This window comes from Alosa alosa, chromosome 9 (genome assembly GCF_017589495.1).
Source record: "Alosa alosa isolate M-15738 ecotype Scorff River chromosome 9, AALO_Geno_1.1, whole genome shotgun sequence".
Taxonomy (NCBI): domain Eukaryota; kingdom Metazoa; phylum Chordata; class Actinopteri; order Clupeiformes; family Clupeidae; genus Alosa; species Alosa alosa.
In genome coordinates, this window is record NC_063197.1 from 23,833,436 (window position 1) to 23,861,057 (window position 27,622).

The window sequence follows — 27,622 nt, forward strand, 5'->3', positions numbered from 1 at the left end:
CTATCACGACATTCTACTGAAATAGGGAGGAGGGTTTGGAGATCATGATACCGTGTCCGAAATGTGCATCCATTGCTCAGAAAAATAAGACTTCGACAAATTCTGGGAAATTCTTGGATTCTGCCATAGACCTCAATGTTAAAAAGAGAGCCCGATCACTGCATAAATGTGCGGGGGCGTGTACTGCTACCCTATTTGCATAAATTTCCAGGGACAGGAAATGGCCTCTCATGAAGTATCTTCGTAATCAACCATCTTTGGCTGTACTATACAGCCCTGCAACAATCTATCTAAAATAAAACCTTTTGGGAGTACCAGAGCCATATAAAGGTAGAGTTGCGACAATGGGTGTTCAAAATTCGTTAAGGTCACGTGGTTCATGTAAACTTCAAAAAGTTCCCGGAAGTGATTGACAATGGATTAGAATGCATCAGGGAATGTCTAATAAGGGGAGAACCGCCACTCTCGGGAAGCTTCCGGTTTCTGAACTGGTTGCAGTTCCAATTCTGGTTCCACGAATAAGTGCAGAATGAATGGCCGGCCCGGCTATCCGTAGGCTATCTGAGAAAACTTTTTTGGAAAAGACGGGCGATATGGACCCAACCAACTCTTCTTGGGAGGGGAGAACTCCCTCACATAGGCTACAACCCATACAGAGGCAACGGTGTCATGCACAGAATGCGGAACGTGTATAGCCTACTTTAAGAGAAGATAGACTAACGTGACAAATGTCAATAATTTTTTTCCTCGACCGGCCCAAAAGTGAAGCGGCCCACCGGGAATTCTCCCAATTCTGCCGATTACCCACCCCGGGCCTGGTGCTAATGCTAACAGCTGCAGCTCCCTAAAATCTATAGGTTCTCATGCATATTAGGCTAGCTTTTGCCAATGATAATGAATACAACATAAAAAAAAAATAAAAAAAAACAGTAGGCTACTGCTCCTAACTGAAGAAACGTTTACGTTACTGTAAGGAAATTATTACTATCCAGGGTTCTCAAGTTTTGAGCTCAGCTTGGAGTGAGGAGTGAGATTTAAAAAAAAATTGGAAAGAAGCATTAACCCTTTGAGACCTTGAATTTGTCATTGTAATCTATAGGCTACATCAGGGTCAGGGGTTTGTAGGCCTACCCATCTGGCAAAGTATAATGCATAGCCTATGTCTCTTATGTCAGCCTTATCAAGAGAAACCATTTGTGTTTTTATGTCACCATGAAGCTGTCAGTAGAAATAACTTTTCATATTTACGTGGGATAGATTGGAATCTTGAAATATAATAATCGTGACGCTGGGATATTCTATGGCTTACCAATTTACGAGATGTATATGCACTGAGTGAGAAAAATATTTTATTTATTAGGCTAATTGCTTTATTCACTTAAATAGCCTATATTGTCACTATACCATTGGACTAATCATGTGCATGCCGAGACCATTTTTTTTTTATAAGGACAGCAAGTTCATTATCTTGGGTTGCTAATATTAGGCCTATGGTGGTTGGCAGGTCATTGTCTGCAGCAGTCCTGTAGCTTTAGAAAAAAATGTATGTGTAGCATACTCGCTCAAATTGATAACACTCGTTAATAATAAGCCAATTTTCATTCATTGTTGACATGGTCCATGGAGGCTCAGACGGGTGTCCCGGGACCTGATGAACACGGCGCTAAAAAGCACAAACGAGTGCGAAAGTTGCAGCCGTGACGACAGGGAAAGTGCAGGCAGCCACGAGAGTGATTGGTCGTGTAAAATTAACGTTGCTGATGTCTGGGTTACACAAAGCTATAATGACACAATCGTTATGTTTTCTTAATGACCGACAGTTTAGTTTATAGATAAGAAATAATTTTGCCTTAAAGTAGGACAGCCAAACGCTCGTGAAAATGCTTGATTTACACACCCTGTAAAGTGCCATAATGGTTTACCAAATGACAGACAGTTGAATTTCTGAATAAAAAGAATGTTGGTAGGGCCTAGGCCTACAGTTTTGAAATCTTAAACGTGTAACCCCACACAAGCATAACGTGGTTGTAGGGAGACGAGACGGGAATTTTACCCGGATACAACGATAGCCTATGTTTTGATTGGATGTCGGTGGCTATTTATTTTTTTATTTGTCTGGTGAGTGGTGCGCTAGTTCTGAACCCTGCGAGAAATTCTCTTGTATGCGTCTCCTCTAGGCTACTAATTATGCAGATACCTTGGCATCCCTAGTAATATTTCTGCGTGAGAAAGGTGGCGTGTGAGCGTGTGAACTTGTTGAATTGCGTGCACGCCCATTGCGTTAGACTTAAGAACCCTGTTTTAATTATCATTGTAACCATTCGTGTAAGCAGAAATATTGTTGTGCTGAGTTCTAAGAACAGAGAGTTCAAGTTAAATGTTGTTGTGCTGAGTTCTAAGAACAGGGAGTAGCCTACAAGTTAAGTGTGCACCCAGACAGACAGGAACTGCACCCTGTCTGTGTGTGTGTGGGGGTGAGATAAGAGTATGTCACAATGAAATCGCTATGTCTTGCTTCCTATTTTCTGTGTGCATCTGTACAATAAAAGACACAGCTTTTGGGCTGCAGAGTCAGAAACTGATGGTGTGAGGAATTCTTCCTTACATTAGCAGGCTCTCCTCTTGGTACCAGAGTTTGTGGGCAAAGCCATACTTGTTGTGGTTCTTGTATCTATATGTTGGGGTTAAATTCCCTGACAGTTACCAACAATGTTAACAACAAACTCAGCTTCACTGCTGCAAACAAAGTGGGCTATATGCTTCGCCATATAACGAACCAGGGGTGCGTTTCCCGTACAACTACGGAGGTTAGCTTTTTACTAACGTGGTACGATGCATCGTTCAACTAACCAACATGTAAGTTACGACTGTTTCCCAAAACCGTCCTACTTACATAGTACTTTGTTAGTTTGAACCATGTTGGTTTCAACCAACATAGTTCAGACTACAATGGTTGCAGATGTGTTCGGAGAATGTCGGGCTCTGTCGGTTAGAGCCGAAAGCATGAAGTCACGTAAAAGTAATGAAATTTGACATTGCATGACGTTTCCTGGGCCCAGCAGTTATAATATCAATAATAATAATAAATATAGCTGCAAGCAGCAATGAGGGGGCCAAGCAGTGAGATCAGCAGGCCAGATTTGCCATGTAAGTCAATGCCGTTGCATCAGACATATAGCCTTAAGCAGTCACAGCAAGTTCCATGCCATACAACCCAAGATTGGCTGAGTTACAAGGTCAAGTTTCACATCAAAACATAACTGATTTTGTGGGGCTGAACCAGGGCTGAGTGTCGCCGCCCCCTCCCCCAGCCAGCCCACCGCCGCAAGAGCCGCCCCTGCCCATCCCACCCCGTCCCACCCTTGCACGCACACATTAGAATGAACTAGTTGGAACTTGCTGTCATCAGTTTCACATCAAAAATAAAAGATTGACTGAGATATGATCACACTTGCTGTGATTTAAACACAGAGGTCAAAAATTGACGTCATAGGGTGTGTTGAACTCGGCTTGGCCCAAGGATTCCAATGATACCTAATTTTGCTATTCGAGTCAACAGGTCAAAAGTTACGTCCGTGAACACAAGTCCAACTTTGGCCTGTTGGTGGCGCTAGAGCGCTTGAGGTGCCGGCATGAAACTTGGTGAAATTAATTATGAGACTGTCCCCTATCAGTGTGCCAAATTTCACAACTTTTCACCAGACGGTTCTATGGGCTGCCATAGACTTCAATGGCAGAGGAATAATAATAATAAGAAAACTAACAAACACAATGGGTGCCTTCGCAGCTTCGCTGCTTGGCCCCCAATAATAATAGTAAGAAATCATAGAAACACAATGGGGCTTCGCAGCTTCGCTGCTTGGCCCCCAATAAGAAAAGATAGAAACACAATGGGTGCCTTCGCAGCTTCGCTGCTTGGCCCCCAATAATAATACTTATTACAACAATAGGCAGTAATTTCAATAGGCCCTAGGCTATGTATGCTTTTAAAAACATATATATATTAGGCTATTAATAATAATAATAGGCATAACATAATAATGATACTTTTAATAATAACGTCACAGTCTATTGAACGTAGCCTACTAATTAGCCTAATCAGTGAAGCATAAATCGCCAACCGAGCAAATGTGAACAAATAAGTTACACACCGAATAGGCTAAAGACTGGCCAATATTTTCGTTTGTTGTAGCGTGACAAGGTGGCGTGAAAGGGTAGACCTCTGCATTTCGGATCTTGTAGTCGTAGGTTCGAGCCTAGATAGTGATCGTTTAAGAATGGTTTTGGAATCTTGGATAGGCTCAATCACTAAATATTCCTATGATCGTTTAGAACCTGTAGTCCTAGTTTTAACTACTGATTGGAGACCATATGCTTACTAGCCTAGGCTTAGGATAAATGTATATTATGAAAATTGGCATGGTTAGATTAGATTCAACTTTATTGTTATTGTGCAGAGCACAAGTACAAATACAATACAGTTTGCATCTAACCAGAAGTGCCAAAAAGGCAGAAAAGTGCAATGTGATATAGCCTAGTATAGACAGGTGCATAGACAGGACAAGACATATAGTGCCGTGTAGACAGTAGTATACAGTTGGTTTGCAGAAGGTGATTTAGAGTAATATAAATGAAATATAAATATGTGCAGTATCTTAGCAGTTACCTTACAGTAAGAGCAGAATAAATATGGATATGTAATATCAACAATGTTGAACAACATGTTGTTGTGTAAGTGCTTTGGGTTTCACTCTTTCACTCTAAAAGCGCTATATAAATGAATACTTTACTGTATGATTGCCCTTCATTTCAATGGGATTTTGTCATGCCTTTATGCAGCATTTTTCCAATGTTGCCCTTGTTATGTGTTTTCATTGTGACACTGAAAACTGAATACTGTTACCACACACAAGTATTTCATGATATTTTAAATGCACAGATACAGTTTTTTTACCATTACTTTTTATCCATTGTAGTTATGAAGTTGTGTGTTGAATCACAACCAAAAAATGACAGTTCACATAGCACAAATGTTTCAACGCTCAAATGGTTGAAGGATCTGCGCCAGCTGTACCAACACACACACACACAAACACACACACACACACACACACAGTGTTACTGTAGGTGCTGCTCATGTTGTTGCCTTCTGCTGCTGAGATAGTAGCAAAGTCTATACTGTTGTTTTCAAATGCATGTCTATATTCCTGACATTTCAAGACCTACTTTATTCCATCAACCCCCTATGATAATACAAGCATGTCAACTGCTCCATCGTTGTTTTAGAATTTCTGAACAAAAGTGGTGATAATTGGGGGTGTTACGATACCGTAGTTAGCAACGATGCTTTTGGGAAACGCACTCCAGCTAGGCTTAACAAAATCTTTACCTTTTGTTTAGTCCACTGAAAGTTATCCACATATCAAACGATTAAATACACAGTTATGGAGGAATTGTTTTGGGAAAGCAGTTGCACTATATCCAGGGGTGAAAGTAGTTTTTATTTCTTGGTGGTAGATATAGAGTTATAATGCGCGCATAGCGCGCGCCGAAAATTTCACTTAGCCTAATTATTTATTTGTTTATTTACTGTATTATAGTCTACTTATCACTCTAGTATCACTCTTTAACCCACCTGTATCTGTTTTTGATTATGATGCTCGCTCCCACTTCCAATCGTTTTTTTTTTTATATAGGCTACTGTAGGCCTATATCATGAAACACGTTTCTTTAAGTCATGCTTTTTTATTTGGGAGACTGCAACGTACTTCTGTCCGCTAAAACACTTTCATTATTGCTGCGCAAGATCTAGTTAAGCCGTACACGCGCTGTCTGTCTCTTGTCTCTCCAGCAAAACACTGCACACATAAAACCAGAATAGGCTATTGAAACATCAACATATTTTTCTTTAGCCTGTATGTTTTTTTTTATTTGGGAGACTTCTACTTCCGAAGAATTCTAGCCTAATCATTACACAAACAACACATGAAAGAGCTTTTTTCTCATCTTTTAAAGTAAACGACGCTATTTGCTGTGATAAACGGTTTGCGAGAAAATTTACTTTTCAAGAAATAATCATATTAGCCTACTCTGCATACTAGGCTAGCCGACTCTTCACTCATGATCAACCGTATATCAGAATATCAGACCTTACCGAGCACAATGGTGAAGCCTGCATTCCCTGTAGCCTACAATAAACCGTTCCAGAGTGGGCAAATCTGGTTTTGAAATTGTAGCACATTTCATGGTCTCCAACTTTCGGCTTTACGTTTCTTAAAACTGAGCTGTGCTTAAATCGCATATAGGCCTATTTCTGTAAATATTAAAATCAGAGCTATGTGCTAAGAGTTTATCAGTGTAGCCATAATGATTTCACAAATATTTTCACAAAATGCTAAGCATGCATGTATTTTATGTCTTAAAACTGAGCTGTGCTTATTGGTCAATGCATGATTTCATAACAGGCCTATAGAAAATAAATGTTGAATGTTAAATATAGCCTAGATCAGTGTTTTTCAACCTTTTTTGTGCCACGGCACAGTTTTGACACTTAAAATGTCCCACGGCACACTAACATCCTGTGTGAAGAAAAAATAAACATACCATAGCCTAAAATTTTAAATACACAGATATGGCCTTATTATGGCTTCTATGCAAGACCTGCTCAATAAAACAAGCGCCCTCTGTTTCATTTGTAGGTGACTCTAATTTAATTGTTGTTATGAACTGGATATGTGATGATTCTGTGAATACTGGATATGGGGCCCCCGTTGTACAATGCCTGCATACCACAAATAGTGCAATCGTACAATCAATGAGAGCATGCGGTTATAAATTCTTTGATGCAACAGTTGCTTTTCTGGACCAGTGAGTGACATTTGGGTAATTTTCTGCGGCACACCTGATGATCTCTCACGGTACACTAGTGTGTCCCGGCACAGTGGTTGAAAAACACTGGCCTAGATATCTTGTCAATATTAAAATTAGATGATGTAGGCTAGTATAGAGTTATATAAAGTGCTCACACCGATGGATTGTCTTTGAGGAGCCACACCACTTTTATGACAAAAGTAGTTCTGTGACCTTTGCTGCTATTGGGCATGACCGGTCAATTATGAGTTCTGTCCAACATTGGTGGTAGGTTTATAAAAAAAGTCAGCACATTTTAATCATATCGCAATAATCATGATCATTTTTGGTCATGATATCAAATTTGCATACCGTATTTCCAGTGGCTGGTAAAAAAAAAATTCTCCTTTGCTAAAACCTCCCTGAGTGCGGGCAGGTTGATGGATTATTGAAAAGGCCTACTAGGCCCGCCGGGTTCAAGGGCTCAGGGGGCCCTCAAGCTCAAACTGTGTGAAGGCACATATGTTCTCCACTCCTATCTGAGTAGGGCCCCACAGATCACACTATGTGTGATAATCATGCTTTGTAATCGGCATCTTTTTTCACAGCAAGATGCCTTAAATCTTTTTTCATATTTGTAAGTCTCAATCATCCATTTCTTTCCACAAAACTCGCCAGAAGTCTTCATTTAAGGGGTTATTTTCTTTAAAAACATTTCTTGCATGCCCAGCAGAACTTCCCTGGCATTACTGAGTTTGGGTGGTGGTAGCATAGTGGTTAAGGAGCTGGACTAGCATGCTGTAGCCTGAAAAGTTGTGGAAACAATTCCCGGTTTCCACCGTTGTGCCCTTGAGCAAGGCACTTAAGTTGCTCTGGGGACAATGTAGTCCCTTGTAATAGAAGGATGCAAAGTGTCTGCTAAATGAATAAACGTAAATATACTAACTTTCTGAGGTAGAATCCGTCCATGCTGTGGAGTAAAAGACTGATCTTGTTTTCAAGTACAATAAATAAATGAATTGTACATTATATAACCTTTTTTTTACATAATTCAGGGATTACACTTAGCAAAAGAGTCAGGGGACAGACATTTTTAAAATTAAAATGCTGAGTGTGCAAAATCTCCCTCCAGCCAAACACCCTTGCAGGCATTTGGAACAGTAAAATGGGTATTATTATTCAGGAGCTCCCAAAACCAAGGCTGGTTAGATCACAATCTGGTCTTTTTACATTTGGTTAAATACACAGTGAAGGAAAGCTACAGTATAAGGGCTATCGGAGATCACAGGCCTCCATAAAGGCCTGCAATATCCTGCAACAGCTTTGTTCCGTCAGCCATTAAGTCAAATCAGCTCAAAGATGTAATGTGTTCCTCTTTGGCTCATCCTACACCTCTCCACAAAAGTTTACTTAACATCTGGCTGACATTTTTTCCATAATCCTGTACACAGATATGTGAGTATTATATAGCCTACTGTAATCAATATTGACAATGGTACACTACATACATGGAACTGTTAGTGATGGGTTGTGAGGTTATTGAAGAGGTTATTACCAGGAAGTCATCTTTTGGTGGCCATTTGGGTTACTTGGTAAGGGGGCAACAAAGAAATTTCTAAACAGGCTGAAATATAAAACACAATCTTGTCAAATTCTCATAGTATCACTTTTCTCATAAAGGAACACATTTTAATGAATACATCACTAATATGCATATGTATTAGTACTTAACAAGGTCTGTATTAAGTATCCTTGCAGGTTTATTAGGTCTTTATTGACGATTTCTTATTCTTAATCAATAGGCCATTTATTCTTAGAAAATCCTTAATAAGCAACTTGGTCTTGATAGGTTACTGGTATACAGGATGGTTATGGTATTTGGTATGGTATGCAGACACTTTTGTCCAATTAATTAATTAAATGTAAAGTGAACAGAAGAGTCTTTAAACCCTTCTTGGAAGTCCCAAAACTATAAGAATACAGAGCATTAGACAACTCATTCTACCAACGAGGAACTACTGAAGAAAAGAGTCTTGAATGCGACCTTATGTTACTGGCCGGTTGACACAGCGGATGCTCATCAGAGGACCGCAATGGGCGATTGGGGATGTAGAGTTGGATCATGGAATTCAAATAACAGGTAGCAGATGCAGTAAGTGTCCTATACTGTAGGCCAGAGTGAGTGATTTGAATTTAATTCTGACTGCTAAGCCAATGGAGAGTAACTAAGAGAGGAGTTATATGTGTGTCTACACTAGCAGGCAGGCCAGCTAACAATGAATTTCAGTAGTCCAGTTCGGAAATAACCATGGCTTGCACAGTTGTGTGCCATATTCTGTCAGATAAGGTCTGATCCTCCTAATGTTGTAAAGGACAAACCAACATAATGCGATTGAGACTACATGCTCAGAGAAATGTAGCCGTCAATTGTGATACCCAAGTTATGTGCTGCTTCAGTTGGGTCAGTGAAGATGAGCCAAACGTGATGTTAATCTGCTGGAGGATATCTGTATCTAAATATAGTACACTTTTTTTCCCCACTTTATTTTGTTACACACTATTTAATACTATTCTTTGATACTATTTGCACCAAACTTCCCAGTTGTATCTCTTCCTACTGTATATTCTAAAGGTATTTGCAGAGGGACATTTATATATACCATTTATAGCCTTTATTTATATTTTCATGATTTAACATTTTATCCCTTAAACGACATCCCTTAAACAATGACTTATATTCTGATGTATGGAATGATGAAAAGATATATCCAACACATTTGTAAACACTTTTGTATATGTCGCATTCATTTTGAAATTCAATGTTCTTATTTCTGATTTAGAAATATATGTAAAATGTGTTCATAACATTTAAGAAAATTTGTAACACAAAAATTCTTTCTTCTAATGTGAGTAAACAAGTGGGTAAGTTTTATGGTGATATATATTAATTACAGTGCATGAAAATGCACTGTACTGTTATTCCAAGGCTTTTTACAGTGCATGAAAATGCACTGTACTGTTATTCCAAGGCTTTTTCTTCTTCTTCTTCTTCTTCTTCTTCTAACGCAGTTAATGCAGCTTAAACCGTTTAACGTAGAAACTTCATTCAAACTATGTTACGTAGGTCTTACTTAGGACATGTGGGCTTTGTATTTTTCAACTTTGTAACTTTTATACTTTTTTAAACTATTAATTAAAACTAGTCAAAATTTCCCCATAGACTTAACATGGGCTGATGACATCACAATAGAGCCGTTAAGCAATTAGAATCCTATGGCAGGTGTTCGGGCCACCTGGACCAACTGCCAGTCTCAGGCTTTAAGCATACAAACTGGCCCTATTAAGACTACACATCCTGTTCAACTGCTTCCTCTGCCAAAAACTGTTTCAAAATAAAAGTCCTCACTACAATATTTCACTGTTAAACAATTTAACCCTTTAAACTACTGAACTTTTTAACTGTTCAGCCATTGTAACTGTTACTTGTCATCAACTATGACTCCTACCCACTGTAGCTAGTTAGCTAAGTTAGCTAAGTCACATGGTTAGCATAGTTAGCATGCTAGCATGTTAGCATGCTAATTAACATTTTTAGCAAAACTGCTTAAAATGATTAGCTAAGTTAGCTAAGTCACATGGTTAGCATAGTTAGCATGCTAGCATGTTAGCATGCTAGTTAGCATTTTTAACAAAACTGCTAAAAATGATTAGCTAAGTTAGCTAAGTATGCGTGGTTAGCATAGTTAGCATGCTAGTTAGAATTTTTAGGAAAACTGCTAAAAATGATTAGCTAAGTTAGCTAAGTCACATGGTTAGCATAGTTAGCATGCTAGTTAGAATTTTTAGGAAAACTGCTAAAAATGATTAGCTAAGTTAGCTAAGTCACATGGTTAGCATAGTTAGCATCTTTAGTTAGCATTTTTAGCAAAACTGCTTAAAATGATTAGCTAAGTCACATGGTTAGCATAGTTAGCATGCTAACACTTAAAGATGCTAGTTAGCATTTTTAGCAAAACTACTTAAAATGATTAGCTAAGTCAGCTAAACATGGTTAAGATAGTTAGCATAGTTAACATGTTAACATCTTGGATTTAGCATAACTGCTAAAAATAATTAGCTAAGTTAGCTAAGTCACATGGTTAAGATACTTAGCATTTTAACATTGTTAGCATGCTAGTTAGCATAGTAACTTGGTTAACATTATTATCTTTGTTAATATAGTTAGCATAACTGCTAGCAAACATTAGAGCCATTCCAAGTGTCAGTTATCGTCAACTATCTACCTAAATAATTTAACCATTTAAACTATCCACTTATTTAACCGTTCAATCATTCCAACTATATTAAACCTTATCTACCAAGTAAATTATTTACCTATATAAACTATCCACCTATTTAACTGTTGAGTCATTCCAACTATATTAAACCTCATCTACCTAGCAACCAATATAGTTTGTTTTACTCTGTATGATATTTGACATCATATTTTTTGCATTTTCATGCACTGTATTTCCTTCAGGAAATGCTTTTCTAGTTCTTCTTCTTCTTCTTCTTCTTCTTCTTCTAACGCCAGTTAATGCAGCTTAAACCGTGTAGCGTAGAAACTTCATTCAAACTATGTTACGAGGGTCTTACTTAGGACATGTGGGCTTTGTATTTTTCAACTTTGTAACTTTTATACTTTTTAAACTATTAATTAAAAACTAGTCAAAATTTCCCCATAGACTTAACATGGGCTGATGACATCACAATAGAGCCGTTAAGCAATTAGAATCCTATGGCAGGTGTTGGGCCACCTGGACCAACTGCCAGTCTCAGGCTTTAAGCATACAAACTGGCCCTATTAAGACTACACATCCTGTTCAACTGCTTCCTCTGCCAAAACTATTTCAAAATAAAAGTCCTCACTACAATATTTCACTGTTAAACAATTTAACGCTTTAAACTACTGAACTTTTTAACTGTTCAGCCATTGTAACTGTTACTTGTCATCAACTATGACTCCCTACCCACTGTAGCTAGTTAGCTAAGTTAGCTAAATAACATGGTTAGCATAGTTAGCATGCTAGCATGTTGCCTTAGTTAGCATTTTTTAGCAAAACTGCTAAAAATGATTAGTTAAGTTAGCTAAGTCACATGGTTAGCATAGTTAGCATTAGCATGTTAGCATCTTTACAAGCATTTTAAGCAAAACTACTTATAATGATTAGCTAAGTTAGCTAAGTCACATGGTTAGCATAGTTAGCATGCTAGCATGTTAGCATCTTTAGTTAGCATTTTAGCAAAACTACTTATAATGATTAGCTAAGTTAGCTAAGTCACATGGTTAGTAAAGTTAGCATGCTAGCATGTTAGCATGCTAGCATGTTAGTTAGCATTTTTAGCAAAACTACTTATAATGATTAGCTAAGTTAGCTAAGTCACATGGTTAGCAAAGTTAGCATGCTAGCATGTTAGCATGCTAGTTAACATTTTTAGCAAAACTGCTAAAAATGATTAGCTAAGTTAGCTAAGTCACATGGTTAGCATACTTAACATTTTAACATTGTTAGCATGCTGCTTAGCATACTTGGTTAACATTATTATCTTTGTTAACATAGTTAGCATAACTACTAGCAAACATTAGAGCCATTCCAAGTGTCAGTTATCGTCAACTATCTACCTAAATAATTTAACCATTTAAACTATCCACTTATTTAACTGTTCAGTCATTCCAACTATATTAAACCTCATCTACCTAGCAACCAATATAGTTTGTTTTTACTCTGTATGATATTTTACATCATATATTTGCATTTTCATGCACTGTATTTCCTTCAGGAAATGCTTTTCTAGTTATACATGTTACCCTATTCACCTGTAGCCTTTAAAACAGTGTTTCTCAAAGTGTGGTCCGGGGACCACTGGTGGTCCGCAAGCTAGCCCAAGTGGTCCGCGAGCAGACATGGTAAAATTTAATATAGATGAGTTGTTTGCAATATTGAACCAACTTGTATGTAAATCCAAACATTTCTGCAACACTGCCTATGTAAGCCATGCCAGTTTAAATCATATGAATTCTCTGACACAATAATACAATCAAAGTGGTTAGTGAGTAGGCCTATTGTGTAATTTACTATTGAAGTAGGTCTAATTTATTCTATTTTTTTTAGCTAGGTGGTCCGTGAGGCTTTTTTTATTGATTAAGTGGTCCTTGGTCTGAAAAAAGTTTGAGAAACACTGCTTTAAAAAATATATTTTCTTTGCTAGAGAATGAAACAGCCGCTCTTTTGGAGAGGTTATCGTGTATTATTTTACTACTGTACTACTGGTCTAACAAATGAAATGGCACCAGTCAAGTTTGGCCACCTTGACTGTTACCGACATCTGGTCTGGCCCATGGACTATCGGGATGAAAGAAACAGAAATGAAGACTTACACATTTGTTATGTAATTTTTATTCAGTCGACGGTTTTTTTTTAATCTTTCCTGAACTAAAGCAAAATATACTCTTAGTAAGGTTTATCAGCACACAAATGTCGTCAGTCACCAATGTCTATCCTCTTCAAATAATAACAATTTTACAAAAATATATGACTACACAGCTATATGTAGAAAAACTAAGATCGTCTTCATCCATCAGCACTACAAGGAATGAAAATTCTGCATATTGCTAAAACTGTATGTGACGTCCTCCACACGAGCGTAGGGAAGGCTTTTGGTTGCAGTGTAAGGTGGGCAGTCATCAGTGTCAAGATTCTCTTCTGGCAAATTCACTTTAGTTGAGGATGACCCTTCTGAAGGCTCCCCTGCATTAGAGTAGTAGGACCAGCTTGTGGAAGCTGATTGACTGGAGGTCTCAGAGGGATCACATAGGCCTTGGGGGAACGTGGCTGACTCCAATAGGCTTGTTGACTGAAAATCAAAAGAGGACGATGAGGAACAATGGGCCAAACGTGGCTCATGGAGATTCAGTTTGGATACCAGAGGTTTGCCAATGGAGACCGTTTGTATTTCTTGAACCTCCTCCTCCTCCAGGTTTGAGTATTGGTAGTGAAGACAAACTGTAAATGTCAGCTCTTTCTGTAATGAGAAGATGTCACAGATATGTCACATTTAAGCCAAAACATGGTGAAACCATAGAAAATAATTGATCTTAAATTCAAATATAGCTTATGACCTTTAGTCTCTGGAGTGCTTTGAGACGGGTATATAGCTTTGGGACTTCGGGTTGTGGCAGACAATCTATTGTAAATAATAAACTCCCAGCTTCCTGCAAAGTCTCTTGATTTGTGTGTTTGAGGTCTATCTCAAGGTCCTGATACAAAAAAAGACAATTATGTCGGTGAACATGGCTTTACCCATTGGGTTGGTGTAAAATCCATGGATTTAAAACTCTAAATAAAAAGCTGCAATACATCAATAATATTATCAATGTCACCTCAGAGAAGTCAGACAGTTGGGCAGAACAGTGTTCTATATCCTTGGGCTTGTCTAATATCCGGGTATAGATGATCATTATGTTGGAGAACTCAGCTGCAAACCCCAGCTGCACCTTCACGCCACACTTAAACTCTAATGTCCGGCTCTCTGGCAGAACTGTTGGGGGAATGGCAATCAATCAATCTCATTCAGCTTCATTTATACAACACTTTCTAAAACGGGCATTTCAGATGAACTCAAAATTGTAAACCAAAAGAGATAACAAGTGCATCAAACTCCCTTCAAAGACCAAACAGAATTCATCTCAGTTGTTAAAGGGACACCAGGCAACGTTTTTGTGTTAATTACTCATCTTCGTAAGTCGGTATATGGTTAAATGACCCTGCCCCTACTGCCGGTAGGAAGAATATCCCGCTTGCAAGTTCAGTGTATCGTACCCGCTGACCGAAGCAGGATCAGTTTACATCCTGCATCCACAGCACAGAGGCAGGCTAACGAAACGCTAGCAATTGTTGCAAACGTGTGTATAATGGCAGAGCCGGCGAAGAAGCAGCGAAAACTCTTGACGGAAGATGCAAAGAAAAGGAAAAGAGCTTCAGACAGAGCGAGGGAGAGTTTCGTAGAGAAAAAGCATCAGGCTTGCCTGTTGTCCCTTTAAAGTTAAAAGTTGACTGATATTTAGCTTTTATCCAAACTCACAACAGTGGGCTCCACCACGCCCACATTTTATATTTAAAAAAACAAACACCTGTCATTCTTCACGTTGGCATTTACAGCCTTATTTATCTCCTATTAAGACCAAGATTTTTAATATCGACATAAGTTGTTCTGGACCAGTACCAGTACCAGAAACAATAATAATAATAATAATAATAATACATTTTATTTATAATGCACTTTTCATCATAGATCTCAAAGTCTCAAAGCAACAGACAAACTTGACTATAACAACACATTCTCTATAACAACATTATTTCCCATGAATTGTGTAGTCTTGAGGCCTCACCATGAGCGATAGCCCATTGCAGGTTGCGCGCTGAAGTAACAGGGCAGTCAGTGCTCTGGATTTTGTCTGTCAGCGCTCGGCGTTCTGACAGATTACTTCGTAGCTCCAGGGCCTGCCGACCACGTGTGATTCTACACTGGCCCATGTCTGCTCGGACGAACGCAGAAAATGTTGTACAGTTTTTATCACAATGCATATCATCAAGTATTATATTTATCCTTATATAGTATTTCCTCTTTTCTAGCCCTCGAACCAGCTCTTTTACAGTTGTGCCTGAAAGTGTTGGTACCCTCCCACAAAACAAATTTAAAACCGTCATTCATCATTGTTTATTCCATGTTTAAATGCAAATTAGGCTTAGATTTTAACTTTTTTTAACAAAATATTTTAAATAATAAATCAAATGAAAATGGAATTGACAAAAATACACTTCACCTAATAGTGAGTTGCACAACCTTTAGAAGCAATAACTTCCAACAAAGGCTTTCTGTAGATCTGGGGTGCGTTTCCCAAAACCATAGTTGCTAACCTGTTAGCAACTTAGTTGGTTGGCAATGGGAAATTGCATTGCAACCAACAAAGTTGCTTACTTAGTTAGCAAATATGGTTTTGGGAAACGCGCCTCTAGAATGAAAGCCATGACCTGCGACTAGGCTGTATGTTTCGCTCCAGGATGTCCATAGGTTTTGAGATTTCATCGTACCATGCACAGATTCAAGGCAGACTGGGCCAGACACAGCAAAGCAGCACCAAAACATTAAATATTAAAATAGATATTGTGTTCTTTTCTTAGACACACATTCTCCCAGAAGGCTTGTGACTTGACTATATGAATTTTATGTACCTTGACCTTGGAGTTCACCTTAGAAGTTATCTTTGGCTCTTTGTCTTCCAATTTGCACTATCCTTCTGTTCAGTCTGGGGTCAATTTCCTTCTGGCAGCCACATCTAGGGTTGGCTACAGTCCCATGCACCTTAAACTTGTTAATAACACGGGCAACTGCAGCCACCGGATCATCAAGCTGCCTGAAGATGTTCTGATGCCTTTATCTTTACCATCTTTCAGATCCCAGCAGGTAACTCTTTCCTTTGATTACTCTAGTCTTCATTAAGGTGCAATGATACCAAGTTGCAGAGTGATTACTTTTCTCGGTTTAAATAGGCTATATGACTGAATGAAAGCTCAAATACACATGTAACACTAATCAAGGTGAAATAGTTCGTTTTAAATGTCACTATAATCCAATAATGTATCATATTTTTTAATGTACTAATATGTCTGGGCCATTTTAGAAAGTCCATGTAAAAAAAGCATTTTTTCAATAATCTGTAAGGGTACCAACAAATTCAGCCTAGTTTTCACTAATTGGTTCTTACTCCTTGTTAGATAGATTTTATTGACTAGCAAATCTGGGTGTTTGACACTAATCTGCCCCCCCACCCCAAAGCTGCATATAAAAAACAATACAATAGGCAGCACAATACATTTTTAAAGGGACATTTTGTAGGCTTACCTGCAAAATATATGCCAAGGACATGCATCCTTACTTTCTTGAAAATCTGACTAATGTAGGCTACTAGGATAAACACCCAGAACTCTAATTCTTAAAATGAAGAGGTCTATAAGAGGTCTATAAGAGCTCTTGAGGACAGGACATCTTACCCTCGGCCACTCTGTCCAGCATTACAGTGACCTTCTCATCCTCCATAAGTCTTTTCTTCAGATAGCTTATGAAAATGCCATTGGACAGATCATCTTTATTCACCTCATATGCCTCAGCATCCACACACCTGCAATTGAGCTAGTATTAAAATAATAGACATATAGACCTATCCTATTCTGAGTACAAACAGAATGGTCGTAAATAATATAGAGAGACTTACGTAGCATAACCAAACACTATATTTGCGGTCACCTTACGAGGATCAGGTTGGGGTATGGTTTCATCATTTAAGTTCCTTGAAGCACACAGACCACATGCATTTTCACATAAGATGTTTATGAGGTGCCAAGTGTAACATGCCTTATTTCATGGACAGAATACTTTTTGTGCTACAAAATGCATACAATCATTATGAAACCATGTAAAGTCGTAATGCTTTTTGTTTTTAAATTACTTTAAAAAGTAATGGAAGCTCTACCTTTTGCGACACATGTCCAACAGAAAGACATTAAGACCAGTATCCCGCGCCTGCATTCGCTGTAGCACCTCTTGAACCCACAAACAGTGCTTTGAGGTGTAGGAGGCTGGAGCATCAATGGGCACCATGAAACTATTACCATAGTTCTCATAACCATGGCCAGCAAAGTAGAGAAGCCCTGGGAGATGGGGAAGCAAGAGTTGCCTTTGTTTAACATCTAATGTTTAGTATGCAGGGGAAAGCAACATTTAAGATGCAATGAATAAATGATTAAATGTATTACAAATGGCAATACTTTGATGAATCTGAATTATTAATGTAAAACAAACATAACCTCTCAAACACAGAACAAAGGCATAACAGACATGTCAAAACAACAAATGACCTTCAGTATTATGGACTTTACATAAAATATATGAGCACAAGAGAAAAGAACTCCCACCATAGACACCATGACCAAGCAGCAGGAGGAATTCCGTCACAGCACTGTGCATCTCCTGCCAGTCCAGATCCAGCAAGGATACAACCTTGAAGTCCAGTTGGCGGAGCAGGTTTGTTAGTTCATGCACATCAGCCATAGGTGCACGAAGCTGGCGGTGGTGAAGGTAGTTCATGTTGCCCATTAGGAGAGCAACCTTGTCTGTGGCTGAGGGGCAGGATGGAGATCATTATATGAAGAAGAAAGCCATGCTCAGTGGCTTACAGAGAGGCTACACCAGGTGCGTAACTGAAGTTCTGTTCGCAACGCATAAAATCCATTTTAGATGAATGGTCTAATTTTTTCGACCGTATGCGCCGATATCACGTCTGGTGTAGCTACTTCCATTGATTATAGTGGAAGCTAATTGTTTCAGCAGACGCAACGCGAACGGAATGCTTCAGTTAAGTGCCTGGTGTAGCTCAGTCCTTAGCCATGACAAGACTTATGTTGTGGTTTCTAAGAATATGATTGGGAAGACCTTACCATAGAAGCAGCTAGACTGCCTAGTTGGCCCTATGGAGATATCTGTAAAATGACAAACAAATAATTCCTTGCATGAAAAATACTGCTTGAAAGTACATTTAACCTATCTATGTCATTTGATCATGAGATGTGTTTGGCAGTATAATAACACAACTGTAAAATTAAATTAAATGGCAGCATTTCTCAACATATATTTTCCTCCTTGGGCAAAAACAGACAACAGAACTGTTTATTCGTTGCTGAAGTGGAAGCATTCAACAAAAATACATAATTGTTAAACTGAAATCATTATTGTCTGCTTTCTGCTACCATGCAGTTAGTCCTTGAAGTTAGGATATGAAGTCATATCAATGCAAATTCAAACACAATTGTCAGAGGGAGCCTGACACATGATTGCACCAAAATAAAATGACATGCCTTCATCATCTGACTTCCAGTGGGTATCACTTGGTCCTGAAAAACATCACATGAATCATTAAAACAATCAACTTTCAGGCACTTTGCATGAGTAACTTCCTTAATTAATAAGAACCAAAATATGAATTATCATGGCGATTACCAATGTTTATGTTGACCTCTTCACTCTTGATTTCATGGTAAAAGTTGAAGACTCGACAATAGTACCTTCCTCTATCTGCTGTTGTTACACATGGTATCTGTGAAAGTCAACAGTTACTTTAGCTAACACCAATTAGATTTCAATGTGGAAAGTAGTAACATAAATTGACATACTACAGAATTCCTACAGAAAATTGGATAATATGGTTATACACAACATTTAATCAACAAAGATGATAAAACATAGCTCACCTTCAGATTGGGTTTCATTGCGTTTTCTAGAGCTGTTCTGTTACGGTACCACTGGAATTGAGGAGGAGGATTTCCCTCGGCTAAACACTGAAGGAGGAGGCCATCTCCTTCAGATAGTGTCTGCTGCCTTGGCTGACAAGTGATTCGCAATCCACTTGTCGAAGGAAACATTGTACTACTAGTCTCTGAAATAAAAATGGAAGCTTTTTATGTTAATATATATTTACTTGTAAATGGCATTGAAGAGGCATATTTGAATTAAATGGTTTTCTGTCAAATTACCTGAGCTGGAGTTGCCTGACCGGACTACACGCACATGTGCCCAGTTGGAGAAGATAAACTTTTCCCCATGGTTAACACGGCAGATATAGTGGCCCTGCTGAGTCACCGTGAGGAAAGGCACAACTAGATCAGGGTCACATCCGCCTGGGATCTGTAGAACACAGACAAAACTATTCCTCAATGTCATTTCAGGATTCCATCTGCAATATTTTAGTCAGCTATCCTTTGGTTTTCTTCAGCTCAAACTCTTTCCTCTTCATACAACATTAACAGTGTTTTTTTTTCAGAGCAGCAGAACACAGAATGATGCTCATATGATTGTTATATGTGCTTCTCACCTCCTCTTTGCCTCTGAACCACTGGTAGCCAAGACTAGGTGGGCCAGAGGCCTTGCAGCTCAGCACCACACTGCTCCCCTCTTGGGCCTGCTGTGTCTGGGGCTGCACTGTGATCTGAATCTGGATCTGCTCCACTGTCAACCACAAACAGAGTTGCCTAGCAAAACTACTATAAGGGTAATTATCTTTAACCTAAATCTCACTTAAGATTACTTACTCACTAAATCCCACTTTATATTATGCTACAGGAAATTACTATTATCTAATGACACATGATTATATCGCATCATCAGCCAGTAGTTGAGGATGACATCTGAGATAAAAAAACGATGCTTCAACAACTGAAAAAAGCAGAACCTTCCTGTGCAAACTTCTACAGGAAGTGCTATGTGCTGTCTAGCAAATCACAATAGAAACAGGGAACTATTTTGGATCTTCTCAAAGGCCATGGAGTTCCTCTGAGCTACACTACCACAACACTTAGTATGACCTTACCCAAGCAAAATAGAGGTGGCATCTACAAACCAGCGAATGGCAAACGCCAGGAAATCCGTGTTCGTCTTAAACCATAAAAGTGAAGTTCATGTTTATCATCTAACCGTACTGTAATGAGTGGTAGTGGAAGTACCAGCAGCAGTGAGATATTCCACTGCCTCATGATGCTCCATCTTCCGGAGGCACTGCAGGAGAAAGCCCAAGGTGCAGCCACGGTCTTTCAGCATGCCAAGGAGAAAGCGTCCTGAACTGCCAGTGCAGTTCAAGACCTGGAGCGAGCAATTGGTCAGCTCACTTTCGCTGTAGTGAAAGCAAGCCATTGTGTCATCATCAACATTCTTCACTCCCTAGGTTTTATTAGATATCATTAATTATAGTGTGCACAAGGGTTAGCAGACAGACAAAAGAAACATGCATTTATAGAAAGAGGTCTGGTATAATACATAGGCTATTTGACAAAGGCTACATTTGACAAATATATGCATGTTGTAGGAATTGTGTTCTTTAGAGAGGCTTAAGACAATATTCATGGAAAATGGTGACATACACTGGTCAGTAATTATGATGTGTGGTCAGTACAGTCTACAGTCAGTAGAAATTAATGCAAACACAATCTACATACACTGGTCAGTAATGATGTGTGGTTAGTACAGTCTACAGTCAGTAGAAATGACTGCAAACACAATCTACATACACTGGTCAGTAATTATGATGTGTGGTCAGTACAGTCTACAGTCAGTAGAAATGAATACAAACACAATCTACATACACTGGTCAGTAATTATGATGTGTGGTCAGTGCAGTCTACAGTCAGTAGAAATTAATACAAACACAATCTTAACTTTCTGTACCTGCAGCGGAAGCGTGGCTGATCCGTGGCAGCTTTAGCCAGCTGTTTCCACCCACACTTGGCATTGTCCAGCAGGACAGCAAGTCTATTGAGTTCGGTTTCATTCAGTGTCCCCACACCCCGGTTCCAGTCAGCCATGCCTCTCACTCATTGACTTTTCAGTCTTTCCTAGACTGTGTGAATATTTACAAATATTTACAAAACATAGCCTAATGTAAACTAGGGACAAACCATTAAAGTTTTACTTATGTCATGAATTGTGGCAATAATTAACAGATGAAATAGTCTAATCAAATTAGGCATACAAGATAGTCAAATTCCTGAAATTAAGGAAGTAAAATGAATAGCCTAATATAAGGTAGGCTACACAGTAGGCTATGACTACGTTACATATTAATCATCCTTTTAGTAGCCTATTCAGTTAAGAATGCTTTATAATACACCTTCTGTGTGATTGCATTGATTAAAGACCTACAATAAACCACCTTTATCTGAGTCCAAGATCAGGTTTTATGAGTGGATGTTTTTGCAATAGCCCATGTAATATCAAGCATTACATCTGGTATGAGTCCATCTCAAACTGTGACAATAACAAAAGAATATCTGTTACAAAAGCTTATTACATATGTTAAATTCTTCTAAAAACCTATCTTTAATTAAATTTACATTTAAACAGGCTATGAATTCATTCTGTGCATGCCTCTATGACACCGCAGAGATGTTGGTCAACTTGTTACCGGTAGCCAATGTCCTATATCTTAAGTAAACAATAATTTAGAAAACATTTCCAGTTAGGGTAGCAGCCCAACCTATGGTTTGCTTGGTTTCGATTGTGAAATGTATTAAAGCGTATATAACCTCACTGTTTTAATATGCCCAAATATTAACAGCAGTTACTAATATGATCTATAGCAGATACAAAAGACAAATTCTCCATGGCCTATAAAATCTGACAACTAGGCTATTATCAAAGTATTGAGCTCCACTAACTCATGAAATCTTACCTGCGCACAGGCGAACTTCCGGGAAATGTAGCCTACTCCACTGCTTTACAATCGCGAGTGTTCAACCACCCTCACAAATCCTGTCTGGCATTTAAAGCAGTGAGACTGTAGTTTTTGAAATATATTCTGTCCATCAATGTAGTAAAACATCAATTAGTCAAACCTATTTGCATTTATATTAGTTGTTCATTGTAGGCTAATTCAGAAAGGCTACCACAACTAGCAGAGCGTCAAAAAAAATGATTCTGTCGTTCTTTTTGTGGTTGTTTCCTCTTCACCCCTTTCATTTGCATGCACGTCTCCATTTCCCCATTTAAAAATGACTGGTTTACTTTCACTCTCAACAGCGATACATCTTCCTACCACGCAAGCTACCTAGATGAGGGCGTTCCGTGTGACATGTCACCACCCTTACTCACTCGCATTGTTGAAGTAGACCTACTTTTATCTCAAAAGTAGCCTATAATTAATTGTCAAACATGCGTTACATCGTCTACCCTCAGAAGGACGTCGAAAGGGAAAACATGTTAAGGCTACAATGAGATTATTCTATACTTACTCAAAGCGGTAACCAAATAACTTCTGTATTAACTATGCATCACTATCCAACTATAAATCACCATCAACCTGACAGCTAAAGTTATTTTACAGATGCTTTAATCCAAATTTTACATTGCAGTGTTGACTCAAGCGTTGACAAATTACTTTTGCAACACTGTCGATGCGGTGCAACAAACTTGAAAACATCTAAAAGGAAAATCCAGGTCTTTGTGGTGTTGAAAATGGAATATCATTGTCAACTGATTAAGCTTCATCTACCAAATAACCCGACAGGTGAAACCAAATGCATGTATAATAACACATTAGAATCAGTTAAATATCTATGTGTAATCATTCAACAATTTCTGGTTCAACAACTATTAGTGTACAACACATTTATTTCTTATTTTGAATGAATGAAAAACAGAAAATGCTTTACATACTGATATATTAGTAACACACAAGATATATACATCTCCTTTTGTATTTCTATGCAAGTTACCACACAGAACAAGTAAAATTAAAAATACCCCTGCAAAGATTTCTGAAAAAAAATCCTGTACATTCTTCTCAGACCTAGCCTAGACATGCTGAATAAAAAATATTGGTACTGTTGATCTGTGCAATATCCAGAAAATGTAATGTATAAAGAAGTAGATTTAGAGGTGTGCTAAACAACAAATTGCTAAATTACTGTTGGATCCTGTGAAAGTACAACGCAACAGTAAGCAGTTTGTGTGGTGGATCCTTAGATCTGGAAGTAGCATGCTTGATGATATCAAAAGGAGAACAAAATCAGTTCTTCGATTTCTAGCCAAAAAGACTGTCACAATCTACAGTTTTTTGCCTTTGTGTAATCTGTTGAAGCGCCACATGTGTTCTTTTCTCAATATCTTCCAGTATTGACGACTGTCTGGATCCAGTTCTGGGAGCTTTTTCGGGGGGCCCAGGTTGAGCTGGAACAACCTACAATGCAGGATTCGAACCGCAGTTGAGTACAAGAACATTCGGAACCACATGTGGAATCCCTGCATTTTAGATGCATTGTTTGGCAGACACATAACATGAATAAAGTTGGTAATTTCAAACAAAGTATAAATACACATATTTTATCTCAACAGCCTTATATGAATGTAACGGATGTGCTTGAGGAACGTTGGTAAATCTCACTCCCTGACGCCTCAAGAGTGCTGCTGGCATGCAAGCCAGTAGCCTGGGCTATTGGCTCAATTGTTAGCGTGCTCGCCTCCCGATCCGAGGTGCTGCTGTTCGCGTGTGCAGGGCTGAATCGCGCAGGTTCAACACAACGCAGGTTACATGAACATCTATAAAGATATACTTGCACCTCTGTAGTCCTGCTAGGGATATCCCTAGATCAGTGGTTTTCAATCGGTACTGTGAGAAATAATTAGGTGTGCCATGGAATTTTGAGGAACCCAATACATTTGTAGACTCATAAATGACACAGCTTCTTGATTAAAAAGCTCAATCAATATCGTGTGACGATATGAGCATGCCTGTGGTCTCAGCTCATGAACACACTGTATAGAGAAACATATGGGTATGAGAATGAACACTCCTGTTATTGGCTAGATAATAATGTGTGTAACATACTTCACAATTAGTAAGTATAAGTATATATACTCTTTTGATCCCGTCTCTGCATTTATCCCAATCCGTGAATTAGTGAAACACTCAGCACACAGTGAACACACAGTGAGGTGAAGCACACACTAATCCCGGCGCAGTGAGCTGGCTGCAACAACAGCGGCGCTCGGGGAACAGTGAGGGGTTAGGTGCCTTGCTCAAGGACACTTCAGCCGTGCCTACTGGTCAGGGTTCGAACCGGCAACCCTCCGGTAACAAGTCCGAAGCGCTAACCAGTAGGCCAAGGCTGCCCCTATAAGCCAGTACACGTGTGCTTTAGCGTTTTGGTTTGATCTTTAGTGTGCCTTAGACCCAAAAAGGTTGAGAACCTTGCCCTAGATGATAAGAATGTTTGCCTTCTATCTACAGCCATCATATGGTAACAGTTCACAGTAGCAACAATGTACCAATATAACAATAAGTATCCATTAAAGAGTTACATGTAACTGACACATACCATTCTGGGTACTCTTCACGTGCCTTCAATGGAGGATCTTCGCCCTGTTTAAAGACATTCACTCCCACTGCATGTGTGGTCAATTTAATTGGGTCTTTGCACACCTCTGGACCCTTCAGGACTTCTTTAACCATCCCTTTCCCCTTTCCTTTGGCAGCTAACGTTAAAAGAAACAGTAAACAGAATAGTTTTGCAGCTGAAACAAATGTTGAAGAGTAACCAGCAAACGACATACATTCCACTATCAAGCACTGACTGGTTCAAAACAATTGACAGCAATTAAATTAATTACCAGTTTATATTCCGAAGGGTTATATAGTTTTAACAGTATTAAGATGCCAGTCTCCGTGAACGCGTGTGCAATGTGACGTTAGCCATCATTCGTTTGTTAGCAGTCAGGTAATCAAGGTCGCTAAGCATAAACATGACACACGATACTTACCAACTTTTTTCGCATATCCACGTGTTTGAGAAACTGACAAGACACTACACACACACATTTCTGCATGAAGCCCGACAGTTAGAAAATTCAATTTCTTTGCAAAACAACACAATGCATTACTAGCCATTTCAACGGCAATACATAGTCCAACGTCGTCACTTAGCCGACATACAAACCCTTCCGGTTGCTGAAAGATATTAGTTCCTACTATTTTCACTCACTCTGATATACGTATATATCATAACTCAATTATGGCAATGACCCTGCACGTAATCATTATACAATTAATTGTATATATAATATAAAGTACACACATTCACACATCAATAGAAATATGTTTAGTGTACTTCCGCCATGAGGCGGAAACGTTGAGGGGACACAAAGGAAAACGCGAAACTTCGTAAACATCGCACAAGCAAACATGGCTGAATACGGAGAAGTTCAGAAAGGAGCTCTGAAACTAAAAGGGTTGGGGGACCTGTCGTCTGCTAAAAAGTAGGTTATTTATCTATGTACAGACATATAAGATATTGGTGATGTTATCGTTGTCTCTCTAGTCGACCCTTCGATAATATAGAGGCATAAATCAGCTATGATAGCATTCCTTGAATAGCTAGCGTTAGCAACTTCCCTGTAACTGCTAATATATAGTGTAGGGTATTCTTAAATTAACTCCATATCTGGTCTACATAATTCGTTTTTTAGGCTACTTGTTAAAATCTGAATATTGGATTGTTAAAACTGGACCTCTGACACATTAACAAAGTATAGAAACATCTTTCCACGTCAGCGTTAGGCTAGAGGGGTTAGCTAAATACAATTTGCATTAGTCTCTCGGGGCTAAAATAATATATAACGGTTATATTAACAGTAGTGCCATGTGTGTCTCTATGTAGGAAAAAGAAGAAGGACAAAGAAAAGAAGAAACTCAACGAACAACAAATAAGAACATCTCAAACCACCGAGGAAGAAGACAAGAAGACTTATGTCGACAAAAGGACACCCGCTCAAATGGCCTTCGATACAATTCAAGAGAAAAGAGTAAGTATATCTTTGGCATATGATTGGTGTTAATTTAGGCAACAATCACCACGTGTGAAGACCGCTATTATGGGATTATATATTGTTTTTTTAAAACAACCTTGTGTTAGGTAAGAAGTTGTGTGACAACCTTATGTTTATGTATTTAATAGGGTCAGTGTAGCCTACAGAGCTAAAATGTTAATTTAAATAAGCCATGTAAATGTACCAGAATTGTACAAGCAAGCAAGTTTTGACCTGCAATCCCTTGACTTGACGGGTTCTCAAGTCAAGTCAGGTTTGTTTATAAATCAGTTTAAAAACAACACCAGTTGACCAAGTGCTACACAGTCAAAAGGTCAAGACATAAACGGTTTCTCTCAATTAATGTTATGTACTGTACCCCCAACAGCAAATGGAACGTATTCTGAATAAAGCATCTAAAACACACAAAAGGAGAGTTGAGGTAAGTAACGCTCAGAGTTGATTAATAAAGAAATCAGTAAATCAGTTTAATTAATTAAGAACTTTAATTGTGTGTAAGATAAAGGCGTTTGATGTGTGTGTGTGTGTGTGTGTGTGTGTGTGTGTGTGTTTCCTTTGTCCTTCATTACAAACATGCTGTGTATTTATAATTTCAGGAATTTAACAGACACCTGGATACTCTCACTGAACATTATGACATTCCTAAAGTCAGCTGGACAAAATAAACAAGTTGGTACCTGGATATGGACTGTGGAGCTCAGTTGTCCTCTTAAACTGTGTATTTCATTAAAATGGTCTTTATTTATTTACAATGGTGATTGAACATTTGATTTGATTGGTCATTTGATTTGAACTACTCCATTGTTTTTGTAATCAATCATCCAAATGCAGCAGGTCAAAAGATTTGTGAGCTTTTCTGTTAGCAGCATTATATGATTGATTGATTCATTGTACATTTCCTTAGCTGTTCTCTCCTTTAAAACAGGCTCTGAAAAGTGAGGCTCAGGATTTATTTTGTTATGACAGTCATTGATCAGGCATTTTAGTTTGTGCAACTAAACAAGTTATATGTGTTGCCAACCAGCTTTTCTTTTGGACAATTGTATTTTGCATGATAACATTCTAAGTAGCTTATGCAGATATTTTTTAAACCAATGTATAGCATCACATGGTCACAAATAAAATGTTCTTGTGGAATATTTCATTTGAATGTTCAGCCTTTTGTTGTCATTGTGGGATCTCAGCTCATCTGAAGAGTCTGATCACTCAAACCACATGAAACCACAACCTGGCTTATGTTGCTTGAAAGTTCATTAAATTATGGAATAAACATTTTAATTAATTTAGCCAGGTCATTCTACAGTGGGTT

The 27,622-nt window shown here is 38.5% G+C and overlaps 3 protein-coding genes across 6 annotated transcripts; 1 reads left to right on the forward strand and 2 right to left on the reverse strand.

Annotated features, from left to right (window-relative positions):
• Nucleotides 1-13,268: 13,268 nt before the first annotated feature.
• On the reverse strand, nt 13,269-22,466 carry malt2 (MALT paracaspase 2). Of its 4 annotated transcripts, none has more exons than XM_048253578.1 (18): nt 22,163-22,466; nt 21,644-21,738; nt 21,160-21,326; nt 20,442-20,608; nt 19,814-19,947; nt 19,476-19,626; nt 19,194-19,378; nt 18,943-19,039; nt 18,801-18,836; nt 18,384-18,425; nt 17,862-18,065; nt 17,420-17,597; nt 17,162-17,236; nt 16,941-17,068; nt 15,278-15,424; nt 14,270-14,427; nt 14,009-14,146; nt 13,269-13,911 (listed from the first exon to the last, which is right to left on the reverse strand). In XM_048253578.1, exons 3-18 carry the CDS (start codon nt 21,294-21,296, stop codon nt 13,474-13,476), a joined length of 2,415 nt encoding a protein of 804 aa, XP_048109535.1. In that variant the 5' UTR covers nt 21,297-21,326; nt 21,644-21,738; nt 22,163-22,466; the 3' UTR covers nt 13,269-13,473. The 4 variants fall into 4 exon arrangements, with proteins under 4 accessions (XP_048109535.1, XP_048109533.1, XP_048109534.1 ...); XM_048253576.1 differs by having other exon boundaries at nt 21,160-21,331; XM_048253577.1 differs by having other exon boundaries at nt 21,160-21,331; nt 21,634-21,738.
• A 616-nt stretch (nt 22,467-23,082) lies between these two features.
• On the reverse strand, nt 23,083-25,461 carry mrpl54 (mitochondrial ribosomal protein L54). Its single transcript, XM_048253675.1, has 3 exons — nt 25,249-25,461; nt 24,807-24,963; nt 23,083-23,668 (listed from the first exon to the last, which is right to left on the reverse strand). Exons 1-3 carry the CDS (start codon nt 25,373-25,375, stop codon nt 23,536-23,538), a joined length of 417 nt encoding a protein of 138 aa, XP_048109632.1. The 5' UTR covers nt 25,376-25,461; the 3' UTR covers nt 23,083-23,535.
• A 148-nt stretch (nt 25,462-25,609) lies between these two features.
• On the forward strand, nt 25,610-27,452 carry fam32a (family with sequence similarity 32 member A). The gene is made up of 4 exons (XM_048253677.1): nt 25,610-25,743; nt 26,145-26,289; nt 26,681-26,734; nt 26,910-27,452. Exons 1-4 carry the CDS (start codon nt 25,670-25,672, stop codon nt 26,976-26,978), a joined length of 342 nt encoding a protein of 113 aa, XP_048109634.1. The 5' UTR covers nt 25,610-25,669; the 3' UTR covers nt 26,979-27,452.
• The last annotated feature ends 170 nt before the right edge of the window (nt 27,453-27,622 follow it).

What these genes read in the sequence shown, in the direction of transcription:
- malt2 (XM_048253580.1), bottom strand. Translation starts at nt 21,296, where the DNA reads ATGGCTGACTGGAACCGGGGTGTGGGGACACTGAATGAAACCGAACTC. An exon ending in ATAGTGTTTGGTTATGCTAC is followed by an intron (nt 17,069 to 17,161) that starts GTAAGTCTCTCT and finishes GCTCAATTGCAG; the next exon opens with GTGTGTGGATGCTGAGGCAT. An exon ending in GCTGGACAGAGTGGCCGAGG is followed by an intron (nt 15,425 to 16,940) that starts GTAAGATGTCCT and finishes TCGTCCGAGCAG; the next exon opens with ACATGGGCCAGTGTAGAATC.
- mrpl54 (XM_048253675.1), bottom strand. Translation starts at nt 25,375, where the DNA reads ATGGCTAGTAATGCATTGTGTTGTTTTGCAAAGAAATTGAATTTTCTA. An exon ending in TGGATATGCGAAAAAAGTTG is followed by an intron (nt 24,964 to 25,248) that starts GTAAGTATCGTG and finishes TTTTAACGTTAG; the next exon opens with CTGCCAAAGGAAAGGGGAAA. An exon ending in CGTGAAGAGTACCCAGAATG is followed by an intron (nt 23,669 to 24,806) that starts GTATGTGTCAGT and finishes CCTGCATTGTAG; the next exon opens with GTTGTTCCAGCTCAACCTGG.
- fam32a (XM_048253677.1), top strand. Translation starts at nt 25,670, where the DNA reads ATGGCTGAATACGGAGAAGTTCAGAAAGGAGCTCTGAAACTAAAAGGG. An exon ending in GACCTGTCGTCTGCTAAAAA is followed by an intron (nt 25,744 to 26,144) that starts GTAGGTTATTTA and finishes GTCTCTATGTAG; the next exon opens with GAAAAAGAAGAAGGACAAAG. An exon ending in CACACAAAAGGAGAGTTGAG is followed by an intron (nt 26,735 to 26,909) that starts GTAAGTAACGCT and finishes TTATAATTTCAG; the next exon opens with GAATTTAACAGACACCTGGA.